This window comes from Carcharodon carcharias, chromosome 15 (genome assembly GCF_017639515.1).
Source record: "Carcharodon carcharias isolate sCarCar2 chromosome 15, sCarCar2.pri, whole genome shotgun sequence".
Lineage (NCBI taxonomy): Eukaryota > Metazoa > Chordata > Chondrichthyes > Lamniformes > Lamnidae > Carcharodon > Carcharodon carcharias.
This window is the reverse complement of record NC_054481.1, coordinates 127,173,974-127,186,890: the sequence shown is the minus strand read 5'-3', so window position 1 is coordinate 127,186,890 and position 12,917 is coordinate 127,173,974. Positions and strand designations below refer to the sequence as shown.

Genomic DNA, 12,917 nt, shown 5'->3' with positions numbered 1-12,917 from the left:
CCCTTCAGAATTGATTCCAATAATTTTCCAACCACAGAGGTCAGACTGACGGGCCTGTAATTATTTGGTCTATCCCTCGCTCCCTTTTTAAACTAAGGTACAATATTAGCAGACCTGCAAACCTCAGCACCTCACCTGTATCCCGTGAGGACTGGCAAATGATGATCAGATGCCCTCTGCAATTTTCTGCCTGGTTTCTTTTAACAGCCTGAGATACATTGCATCTGGCCATCAAACCACTACTTCCAAATTTACCTCACCTTCACACTTGTTCTGCTCAACCATGATAGTGCCCACTGCAAAGGCTATGGGCCCTGACAATTTTCCAGCAATAGTACTGAAGACTTTGGCTCCAGAACTTGTCGCACTCCTAGTCAAGCTGTTCCAGTACAGCTACAACACTAGCATACACCCGGCAATGTGAAAAATTGCCCAGATATGTCCTGTACACAAAAAGCAAGGCAAATCCAACCCAGACAATTACCGTCCCATCAGTCTACTCTCGGTCATCAGTAAAAGTAATGGAAAGGGTGATCAACAGTGCTGTCAAGCGGCACTTAGCTTAGCAATAAACTGCTCACCCTGACGCTCAGTTTGGATTCCGCCAGAGTCACACAGCTTCTGACCTCATTACAGCCTTGATTTAAACACGGATAAGAGAGCTGAACTCCAGAGATGAGGCGAGAGTGACTGCCCTTAACATCAAGACAGCATTTGACCGAGTGCGGTATCAAGCAATCCTAGCAAAACTGGGGTCAGTGGGAATCGTGGGAAAACTCTCCGCTTTTTGGAGTCATATCTAGCACAAAGGAAGATGGTTGTGGTTTTTGGAGATCAATCATCTCAGTTCTAGGGCATCACTGTAGGAGTTCCTCAGGGTTGTGTCCTAGCCCAACCATCTTCAGCTGCTTCATCAATGACCTTCCTTCCATCATGTCAGAAGTGGAGATGTTCACGGATGATTGCACAATGTTCAACACCATTCACAACTCCTCAGATGCTGAAGCAGTCCATGTCCAAATGCATCAAGAATTGGACAATATCCAGACTTGGACTGAGAAATGGCAAGTAATATTCAGGCCACACAAGTGCCAAATAATGACCATCTCCAATGAAGTAAATGAGCAGGAAAGCTCTTTTAGTGATGTTAGTCAAGGGATTAACATTGGCTAGGCCATTGGAAGAGCTCACCTGTTCTTTGAATAGTACTGTGGGATCTTTTTTATCTACCTGAACAGGCACATGAAGTCTTGGATTAATGTCTCATTTGAAAGGTTGCTTGATTTAATATGCAATAATAACAAATCTACAACATAAACAAACGATAATCATAGCACCCAAATCATAATAGAATTATAGAATCTTAAAACACAAAGTGCCTGTTCTAGTTTTTTGAAAGCTATCCAATTAGTCTCGCTCCTCTGCTCTTTTCCCATAGCCAGGTAAATCTTTCCCTTTCAAGTATATATCTTGGTACAGGTTATTTCTGCTGTGTGACCAACAGGCCCTAACTATGACACCAAAGCATCAGCATCCATTCTGGTGAGTAAAGATAATATACCCAGCAGTATAGCCCAGCTTTGTTTCCCAGTTTGTGTTGAGTTAGCTGAGTGGCAGCTGAGTGCACTACAATCAAGTCAGAGCCATTGATGGGTGGGGTAGGGAGCAGTCAATTAAATCGGCCAGGACTCCTGCTAATGGTCATTATATACTGCATTCTGCTGCAAAGTGCATGGATATCAAAAGATGAGTGGATGAGACATGGCTGCAATATTCTCCATCTCCAAAAAGAATGCTGACACTTCCTACCCAGCCTTGCACTGAGAAATAGTCACTTGAGCAAGGTGTCAGAGAGCTGCAACAGATCCACACCACTGCGGATGGAGAGAGGAGAGAAAGTTTGGATGCTGTGGGGAGGCGGGAAGTGACAGGGTGGGGGGGGTCGGAAGTGGCAAGTCAAGATCCAACACATGCATTAGTAAATTCCCCTGTTGTTATAAGGATATTAATTCTAGCTGAAAATAGGTATAGAAAATTACACTTCAAATCAAGCAAAACCTGATGATGCATTACAACATTCACAACAATACAGCCTCAGAGTTGAAAATAAAGCATGAAGGCAATCCTTCAGAGTTATGCTGCATTTTAAAATGTCTGGTGACCTTAGAAAGATAAGCAGCTACAAGCTCTATTGACACCACTCTAGAGGATCAAAACAGACAGGATCTATAATGGTTACCTATTTCAAAGGCAGGAGATGCATCAACCTGTGGAGTTAGGAAATGTGTATGGAACATGGTATTGGATCGATGTGGTTTAGAGATCAGACATTTTCCATAGTGCCCTACTCAGAAATGGTTTTCAACTAGAGAAAATATGAAGTGCTTGGACAGAAGAAAAAAAACACTTGGCAAAGAAAAAAAACTGTAATGGAAAGCTAATAAGATGAATCTCTGAGAAGCAGCAAGGTTTATAGTGCTTTTCCAAAAACTAAGTAACCATGCTCACAAAACTCCTCTCATTAAAGCTTTAACAGAAAAGGTGTGTAAACCAGTGATAAACACAAGCAAATACACTCATAGCAAAATTACAGCATTTTTGCTCACTGCTTATAACTGTAGATTTTAGACCAGTAATAATTTTTCATGAAGTAACAGGGAAGGGTGACACACAGCACTGGTCTGCTAAAATTGCCATATGTCTCATTATGAACCTCTGAGTCTGGTGTTAGGACGGGAGAAGCTGGCTTCAGTAATCAATGGAAACAGGCAGCACACACAACCACCCTCCTCCAATCTGAACAGAAATGCCAGAGGCAGTAAACAGGAGGACATGTTTGTGCCAATAAACCCTTACCTAACAAACAGCTGAGATCATGAATGGAATCATGAAATAAAGCATTTTTAATAAATGTTAATGTTGTATGTACAACTGTTTCCATGTTTATTGTGGGGGTGGGAGTTGGTGCATTGTTAACTTCCTGAACAGCGGAAAATCTGGTGAGCATCTTCTCTAACCATTTGTTCACCCAATTCAACAGAGAATCATTTAAATGGGATGCTGTTCAAATATGCTAACTGAGGTCCTACGCTAGTTGTAGGAGCCTGACTGCAATCTTCATGGAGAAATTAGTAGTACATGCAAAGTGCATGTCAGTTCCATGTTTTCCAGGCATAGGGAGGCCCAACTACCAATCTTTAAGGAACCACTGGAGGTTGCTCAAAATAAAGCTGTTTGTCTGTTTACCACCTAAAGCCTGGTGGTAACATTTAATTGAGGTCTGCGCACAAAAACAGTTCAAGCTGTCCAACAACTGCTGATATAGTACTCATTTTGGGCCGGAACCGAAAAATCTCCCACTATATCTTTAGTCCTTTCATAAGTTTCCTTCTGCAGCTACAAGGGCAGAGAGTATTCCTGCTTTTAACAGGCCATGTGGAGGAAATTCCAGATTCAATTTTTCTTTTCCTGCAGGGCAACACCCAATTTGGCAGCTCCCTCCATGCAGCAGGATGGTGATTGGGACATCTGCAAGATGATCTCTTGTATTCAGGTCGATTCAATGGCAGCTTCTTTCTTTGTGTCAGAAGAACCTCTTCAGAACGTGGCTCAATTTCTGTGTAACAGTCAGGGAGTGCTGTACTGCTGGTGGTGTTTTTCAGATGAGCTGTTACACCAAGGTCAGCCTGCCTCATTGGAAGGCATAAAAGATCCCATGAGGAACAGGAGAGCTCTGCCAGCGTGATGAATTCAATCAACCCAAGTAGAAGGGAGTTTCCTGGTCATCACCAATTCTCTCTTTTGAAGATATCAACTTCTTGCTTTAACGGGGTACCGTTCCTTGGTTAGATCACCCAAAGGAGCACAATGGATGCATGGACCTTCGCATTGAATGCCAGAAAGTTATCAAATGGTGGGCAGTCATAGCCAAGCCCTATTTCATCTTCAGCCAACTTCCATGAGACAGAAGGAATCCTGCCCAATGGACCCCTCCCCAACCCTGAGATATTAAGGCCAACTTTAATGTTTTATTCACCAGCTTGGCTGTGACAAGTTAACTCAGCTCACCTCAGTGATTGAATCGGGTTCCTTCCTCATCTGCATGGTTCAAACAATCACAGGATAAACTCTGACAGAGCAGCAGACTGGAGAGGATTGACTGAACATGTAGCATGAAATCCCAAAAATTCCACTTGCATCGGGTAACATTAATTAGGCACTGTCACATCATTGGCCTGAGTAACTCGTTGCCTGTCAGCTCCTAAATGATCATATGCTCCAAGGTGCAACCATATTTTGAAAATTAACAAGGAGCTAAGCACTCGAAAAATGACATAAGTATTTCCACATCTAGACTTTTCATGTTATTGGTGAATAGCAAACAATCAACACACTAACAGCCGCAAGATAGGATATTATAGTTTTTAATATATCCAAAAACTGAAAGGCTAAATGTCAGTGACAAAGGTTAATCATGTTGAAGGGGTGTCATAGTATAAGATACTGCTCTCAAATTATGAGCTACAGAAAATAGCGAAAATTAGTTTTCTAAATTTAAGTCCATAAATACAATAAGTGCTTAGGTTTGATTGGCAAACTACCCTGTTGCCATGCTTTAGGGCTTTAGTCTCAAACTATTGCAGCTCATCAAAGTGAAGGATATCATTGTTGAGAATGGAATAATCCAACTTTGGACAACCACTGCCAGCATCAAGAACTCCCATCTTAGATTTATCATAGGCCATGTGCAAAGTGCAATACACTCCTCTCTACTTCTACAACATCTCTTCATAAGTTCAAAGAGTAGGCCGACCACACCCTTCTGGTGAAACATTAGGTCAACAGTGACAAATTCTCAACTGTCTACCATCCTTCCTTTCGGATAAATGTGTATTTTGATCAACAGCCCAATTGCGTCCTAAAGGGTCTACAAGCCAAACCACTTGGAAACAACCTTAGCTCAGAGAGACAGAAACAATACGGCAGGGTGTCTTTCACAATTCAAGTGGAAATAGTACAAAAGTTTCACTTCCACACCACTACACTTCAGCAGAATCCGAGTGACAAAATTATTTTCCACTGTATGATTGTGTAAAATCTGGCTGTCCCTCTTTCCACAGTCCAAAGCATCATAGCTCCTCATGTACATGTCACATTTTTTCAAATAGGGAGGTGCAGGGGTGGTGGGTGTCAACATTTACATGAGTCAGTTATGGATTTTCTTTGAGGGCGGGCTTACAGTTGAAGCATAGCCTCCTTGCAGAATCAACCCATATGCACATCAATACTTCATCCAACACTGCTGATGGGAACAAAGGTCATCTTTCACCTCTCAACTAACAACAAATTCTACCCACTTCAGTGGATGGTTCTTTCTGCAATCCACATGATGCTGCTGGTAGTGCTTGTCCCTCCTTCATCTATGGGTGTTCATTTCCACCTAACTAGCTAATCACTTAATCCATACAGTTCTTTAAATCTTTGAAATGTGTTTACCACTGCTTCTGATGGAAGTGTAAAAAGAGATGGCTAATAAAATCTGCACAGGAAGCAGAGCCATATGGTATTTTGTGCTGACAGTTGTATGCTAAGTAACTACATTGTAAATTGGTGCTGACTTTAACATGCATTTAAATAGATACTTAACAGTAAAGGAAACAATCAGATAGGAGACTATGAAGGCATCAACAATTTTGTGGACTAACAGCTACAAAAACCCTACCAGTCCATTTTTGAGTCTCATTCTTGAATGTTCCTTAGGTTCAGGAGGCTTGCGATGTTTGCCCTGTATACTCCTGCACTCAAAGCTGTACCCACCATAACTGAGCTGCTACCTCATTCACAACTCCTCCTGAATGAAATAAAATAAAATTACGTGAGAAGAATCATGGGACTCGTTTAATATTGCTCGTTGCCTGCGCAAGCCAGCACAGACTTCATCATGCTTCAAAATATCGAAAGCGTGTTTAGGAACACACTCAAATATGTACTGTGTCCTGACCAACCAACATCACTAGATCAAATTATCTGGTCATTGTCTCATTGTTGGTTGTGCTGCCATGTTTCTTACATTGCAGGAGTGATGACACTTCAAAAGTATTTCATTGGCTTTAAAGTGCGTTGGACTGTCCTGTTGCAGCAGTTTTAATGTACTAGTAAGGGCAAAAGGAGTGATGTTTTAATGATTGCAAGTTGTCATCTTCATTATCGCATTCTAATTGTGATATTAAAATTTTATTAATGCACTGAAACTGAAGATATTTCCTTTAAAAAAAGCTGTGACTGCAATAATTAAAGCACTGACCTCCATATGAAACTTTGAACAAAATAATTGCTTCTCATCCTAACTCAGACACCTTGCATAATTCATTAACATGATGCTTGTGGCACATATTCATAATAAACTCCTAAGATTCATGCTTTGAATATTTATGAGAAGTCATGTTAAAAATGAGTACTGCAGTGGGTGAGATTAGTGGTTTTCAAACTTGTGTGGGAGACGTTTTGTGAGGACTGATATGCTCCCAGATCTTGCTCACAAATATTGACACACTCCCACAGACCGTCTGCCTACCTTCTGAAGAACTGTCACAGCTTCGCAAATGGAGCAGTTATATCTTTGAAGAAAATGTTTTAGTAGACAGCAAGGTAGGTAATGTTCAGCAAGTCAATATAACACATCACAAAAATCCAAGAACCTCAACAGGCCGGCACCTGAAAACCTCGAGGTTGAAACTTTAATGTCATTTCACAGGTGCAAAAAGGACCAATTTTGGGGCGCAGTGCTCTGGGCTCCAAGGCGGCTTAAACATAGCATTGGGTTGGGGCAATTTTCAGTAAACTGAGACAGCCGCCTAAAACGGATATTAAGCACCTTGCATATCTTAATGAGCGACATAATGCTGCATGATCCTTTATTGAAATTGGATGGCTCTGAGTAGATGAAGCCTAGATCAGGTTTTCGGGATGTAGAGACAACCTAGCCAGTGGTCCTAACCAAAAAAATGAATAATTAGTTTTAATTCTTCCTCCCAAGTCCATAGTACCTCGACTGGCTGTAATTGCAACCCACATCGCTAGCAGCTGGCGTGAAATGCATGTTCCATCAGGCAAGCTGCTTGTGGAGGGAGAGGGGTCGCTGGCAGCTTGACCCGATTGTTTAGATCAAGGCCAAAGGCCAAATTTGTGCCATCTTTGGGCCTCCATCCTGTCATGTAGGGATAATTCCTTGCATCCATTTGCCACTTTAAATATGGCCTCAAGGAATTTCCAGGGCTACAGCCTTCCCTTTCTCCTCCAGGACTTTAGAGGACGGGATGGGACTGGGGTGGGGGGGGGTGGGGGGTGTGTGTGTGTGTGTGTGTGTGTGTGTGTGTGTGTGTGTGTGTGTGTGTGTGTGTGTGTGTGTGTGTGTGTGTGTGTGTGTGTGTGTAAAAGGCTTCTCTGTGAGGGGCACCAGTTACAAGTGAAAAATTGGGCAATCTCAACTCAGTTCCTAATGGTCACTGAGCCAGCTGTAGCTTAAAATCACTCACACGGCTGTTTAAAGTAGTATTTTCACTCAGAGAAGCCAGAAGGATGTCTGATGTAGGAAACAGTAATTCATATTGTCACATTAGAACATGGGTCTCCAACCTCTAGGTCTTTATAAGGTGCACATAGATGCACCCCATGGTGCCGAGGGAGCCAAGTGTGAAGTTTAAATCTGTGTTCCCAATTATTTGCATATTTCTCAAGTTTAACAAACTGGTTTAGAATTTATCCCCTAATGAGGGGACAGCCCTTTCCTAATAACCAGGTCCACAAAATTCAAATCTAAGAAAGCAGTAAGAAATAAGCATCCAACTTAGACTGAGTTACCAGAGCTCAGAGGCTGCACATGATCCAGTGGACAGCACTACAATAACCATTGTGCCTTTCTGATTTTGGGGGTTAGATACACATCGCCGAGACAAATTAGAGGAATTCTATTCTGCACTTAGCCAGGGGAATAATGCTGACAATGAATTCTACATTAGCCCAACCTCTCCTTATAAAAGACTTGCATTTATATAGTACCTATATGTAATGACCTCAGGACATTACAAAAGTGTTTTACAGCCAATTAAATGCTTTGTGAAATGTGATCGCTGTTGTGAATGGAGAAATGTGACAGCCAGTCTGTGCACAGCAATGTGAATTATCAAAATTTGTTTTTAGTGATATTGATTAAGGGATAAACATTGGCCAGGACACCAGGGAGACCTGCTCTTCTTCTAAACAGTGCCATGGGATCTTTTACTTCCGCCTTGAAGAGCAAACCTTGGCTTAACAGCTCATCCGAAACACAGCACTCAGCACAGTAGTGGAGTGTCAGCTCAAGTATCTGGAGTGGGACTTGAACCCACAACCTTCTGGCTTGGAGGCGACAGTGCTATCCACTGAGCCATGTGTGATGTAGATAAAATTCAAAAATTCAAACAAAAAATTCAACCACTAAATAATATTATTTCACTAATATTAATAGTAACATTCAACCACTAGAACATCTAGCCATTAATAAAAAGATCCTCCTCGCATAAGTATGATTAAAATATGATACCAGCGGTATAGCAGGCTTGCACCGAGGAACTCCAGCATCAGGAATAGCCAATCTCAGCTGCAAAATAAATCAAAAGTTACGTGTGGCCAAGGCACAAGTCCCAACCTGTGCTAGGCTTCTAGAATGGGTGTGAGAGCAGAATCAGGAAGGAAGCAAATTCCCACCCAGCTCAAAGGCAACAATTTGGAGACAGACCCAATTTCTCCCAATTGGAAGGACAGGCAAGGTAAGTCTCCACTAGGCTAATGTGTGACTTCTTTAATCAAGTCTGCAAAAACACTCAAAATCAAGCTGCTCACTGTCTCGACTGTTGTGGAACCAACGTCGGGCCAGAAACAGCTCAATTCTACAATATTGCTACTGAGGCCAGTACTGTAGAACTTCTTCCTAAAGTGATTTGTCAATATAAATCTGTCATTATAAGGTTAGAATGCCTTATTAATCTTTTGACCTTCAACTACAGGATACTATTATCAGTAAATACTGAGAAATGTCAAATTATTGGGAGGATAAAGTTTAAATCTATATGATGTGCCTTAAGCTCCAGGTTATGCACTTAATGCAGCCCAATCTTTACCCGACACTTATAATCAGTTGTGGTAGATATTGAGAGTGTATATGCACACATCAAGTTAGTGTTGATACTTTCTGCTTGAAGATGGCCTTATAACAACATTAGGTGAGGATAAGATCCTGTGTCCTTGCAATCTCCGTTAACATTCTTTTCAAGGTTTACATGGGAATTAAGAAAGAACTGGAGTTTATGAAATGCCTTTCACAACTCACAACACTTCCAAGCCAATGAATTCATTTTGAAGTGTAGTCACTGTTTATACAGACAAACACAGCAGTTAATTTGTACACAGCAAAGTCCTTTAAAAAAAAAGAAAATAAGACAAATGGCCAATTAATTTGTTTTCGTTGGCATTGGTTCAGGGATATATGCCACCTAGCGACAATGGCCATTTGAGATTGGGCACTTGGTGCCCATGATATCATACCCCAACAAAATGTTAATGTTTTTAAGGGGCAGGAAGAAGAAGATTGTTAAGGAAAAAAACTCTTAATAACAATATCCACTAAGAAAAATTACAAGAGTGGAATCATACAGCACAAAAGGAGGTCATTTGGATCATCTTAACTATGCCAACACAATGGGTAAGATAATAGACAAGCCCTGACAGTCAAAGATAAGCTGGGTCTCTAAACCATGTGAACAAGAAAGGTACAAGATTCAATTTTTGTTCCCTGTTGTATTAACCTATCTCAGCAGGCGTAATGGAAGAGGCATCAAAATTGGAAGGAAGGGAAAATTAGTCAGGGTTCCTGCTGTTCCAGAGCCCAATGCAACATTCTTTACCAGAAGTGTGCATGTGCAGACAATGGATAACATCAAGAACAGGCTTGGCTGTTGACATTCAATAAGCTGCTGGCACTTACTGTTGTGTCCTGCGCATAAACAACAGTCCCTTAAGCGAGGGTTCAAATGATGACTGTTGCTCTTGGATTTGTGCCCCAGTGAGAGGTTAAGTCCTTAATGGGATTGGGGGAAAACCTGGGGAGGGGAAACCTGGTTTGCGGGGGGGGGGGGGGGGCGCGCACAGAAGAGGGGGACAAAACAAACAGAATCCTTCAAAACAAGCAACCGTTTTGTTCAGGTTGATGATGAGGATGGTAGTGAACTCTCAGCCTAATCCACTCCAAACACATAACATCACTGCATTATTCCATGCTATATATGAGCTTGTTAGTCTAAATCATTAAAAAGCACTATGGCAGAAGCATTATTTTTTTGATCAGGTTCAGCATGTTAAATGTGCAATTGTTCAAAAATTCCACAAGTCCCCATCACTTGTTCACACCGAATGTGTCCAGCACATCCTGATGTTTTCCTAATGACACAAAGGAGTGAATCATTACCATTTACCTTCCTTTAGGCACCCAAGTGTGGTAGTTTAGAGTGTGGAATTGTTGTCAGCTCTCCACTGTGCCTTAGACCAGAAGCAGTTGGTACAATTGGCTGGGCAGCCACTGTATTTGGTGATATTAGAATCCCTCTAGCAAGAGGTCTGCCGGAAAAAAAGCATCAGACGACCTCAGGCCAACCCTATTCATCTGTTCCAGCTGTGGAAGGGGTTACCACCCACCAGCCGGCCTTTACAACCACAACAGAATGTTCAATTCAGAAGTGACATACACCCTGGGCGCAGTTCATCATCTCCCTGGACAGACAGATGCCTAACTAACGCACAGAAACAGACTATTTGACCCAACCAATCCATGCCAGCAAACGATTCCCACCCCCCACCCCACAAGGTTCTGAATCAGAGACCTTCCGTGTCTAGGTCACCACAACCACGACACTACGGAAATGATGTGAAATTAGTCTAGCGCCCAGCTGGGAACTGACAATTGCTCCCAACAGCAAGGGGGAGTCCTGGGACTTGTCAGCCGGCTGGAGCTCATAAACCTTACCCCCTGCCTTATTGCACTTCTCAGCCAGTTAGCAGCACTTCTATATTCACATTTCCCTCCAGCTCAATTCTTAATGCGAAATCCATGCCTCGGTTCTTTAGATTACCAGCACTAATTCTTATAGGAGGCAGGCAGTCTGCTCACAGGAATTGGCCACTGCCACTTTATAACTAGCTGGCAATGAGGAAATATGTGGCCTCTGAATCCCTTGCTTCCATTGACAATTCAACAGATCCACCCACCAACCTCCAAAGTGTAAAAAGTGGGGGGGGGGTGGTGGCAGGGGAATCATCATCTACCACTTAAAAAGCTCTCAACTCAATTCAGTTCATAGCATTCACCTGTGGGTTTGAAAGTTCTAGGTTCAACTTCCACATCATAAATTTAAATTTATAATGTAACTCTTTCGAGTGCAAACCCGTTTCCATCTGTTTCAGATGAAGTTACATAGGTTCATAGCTTGCCATTGTGAGATTTGAACTCTTGATACTCTTTTGAGTAAACCTGTTTCCATCTGTTTCAGATGAAGTTACATTGTTTCATAGTTTGCCATTGTGAGATTTGAACTCTTGATCTTGGGGTTACAAACCCAGTACCATAACCGCTTGGCTATTTAGGCCAAGCCTAAATTTATAATGTAGGCCAACACCACAATGTAGGACCAAGGCAGTGTTGGCTGAATTGTGTGCTTCAGAATGAGATGTCAAAACTGAGAAGCTGTTCCAATGCTCCTGATGAACATTAAGAATCTCACAGCAACACTTGAAGAGAAGGACTCACACAGTGCCTTTGCCAACATTCCTCCCTCAGCCAAGCCCTCCACAACACATACTAACTGGTCACACAGCTCAATGTTAGTTGCCACAAGTATCACAGAACAGTTGACATGTTTGCTTAGTTAAGCACTCAGTGGACTCTTAAATTCAACACTTAATTTCAATACTAATACAAGTTTTATGTTTACACACAAAACCTGCCCTGGCAAATAAATTATTGAGCTGATTATTATAACTATTTTAATCATAATTCCAAATTAATCTACCAGTTTCTTTTTTAAAACAAGCCTTTAAAGCTGTCCACCTATATACTGAGTAGAGGGGCAGGGGTGGTCTATGTCGTGCTGTGATTGAAAAAGCTGCCTAAGCTATTTACAAACATTATTTGCAAATAGACTGGTCCCCCAACCTTTCTTACCAAATTATATCAGGCAGAACCTCTTAAACCTTACTCAAAGCAAGTAAGGATAACCCCTCCCACCCAACCCCAAAATTTGACCATCAGTTCAATTACTGTTTCAGTCCAGGAGTCGAGCACAAAAATCTAGGCCAACACTCCAGTGCCGGTACCGAGAGAGAGTGCTGCCCTGCCAGAGGTACCGCCTTTTGGACGAGACCGAGACTCCCATCCCATCTGCCCTGGCAGGTGGACGTAGAAGGTCCCAGAGCATTATATCCAAGGATGAGCAGCATGGGGGATTTACCTCCTAATAACCCATCCCGGGCCAATATTTATCATTCAAATCAACATCCCTGTGCGGTCATGATCATACTGCTCTGTGTGGGTGTGTCAGTGTGGGTGTGGGTGTGGGTGTGGGTGTCGGTGTGTGTCAGTGTCTGTGTGGGTATCGGTGTGTGTCGGTGTCTGTGTGTCGGTGTCTGTGTGTCGGGGTCTGTGTGTCGGGGTCTGTGTGTCGGGGTCTGTGTGTCGGGGTCTGTGTGTCGGGGTCTGTGTGTCGGGGTCTGTGTGTCGGGGTCTGTGTGTCGGGGTCTGTGTGTCGGGGTCTGTGTGTCGGGGTCTGTGTGTCGGGGTCTGTGTGTCGGGGTCTGTGTGTCGGGGTCTGTGTGTCGGGGTCTGTGTGTCG

The 12,917-nt window shown here is 42.6% G+C and overlaps 1 protein-coding gene across 3 annotated transcripts in view; it reads right to left on the bottom strand.

The window, feature by feature from the left end:
- The window catches only part of ctnnbip1 (catenin, beta interacting protein 1), a 93,027-nt gene that overhangs the window by 77,228 nt on the left and 2,882 nt on the right, over nt 1-12,917 (bottom strand). The window contains exon 2 of one of the 3 annotated variants that reach the window (XM_041207372.1): nt 8,582-8,638. The exons of 1 other annotated variant lie outside the window; for it this stretch is intronic. In XM_041207372.1, the coding sequence (XP_041063306.1) occupies nt 8,582-8,619 (38 nt within the window). In that variant the 5' untranslated portion in view covers nt 8,620-8,638. Of the gene's footprint in view, nt 1-5,722; nt 5,852-8,581; nt 8,639-12,917 lie in introns of all 3 variants that reach the window. One more of the 3 variants, XM_041207373.1, reaches the window with a different exon arrangement.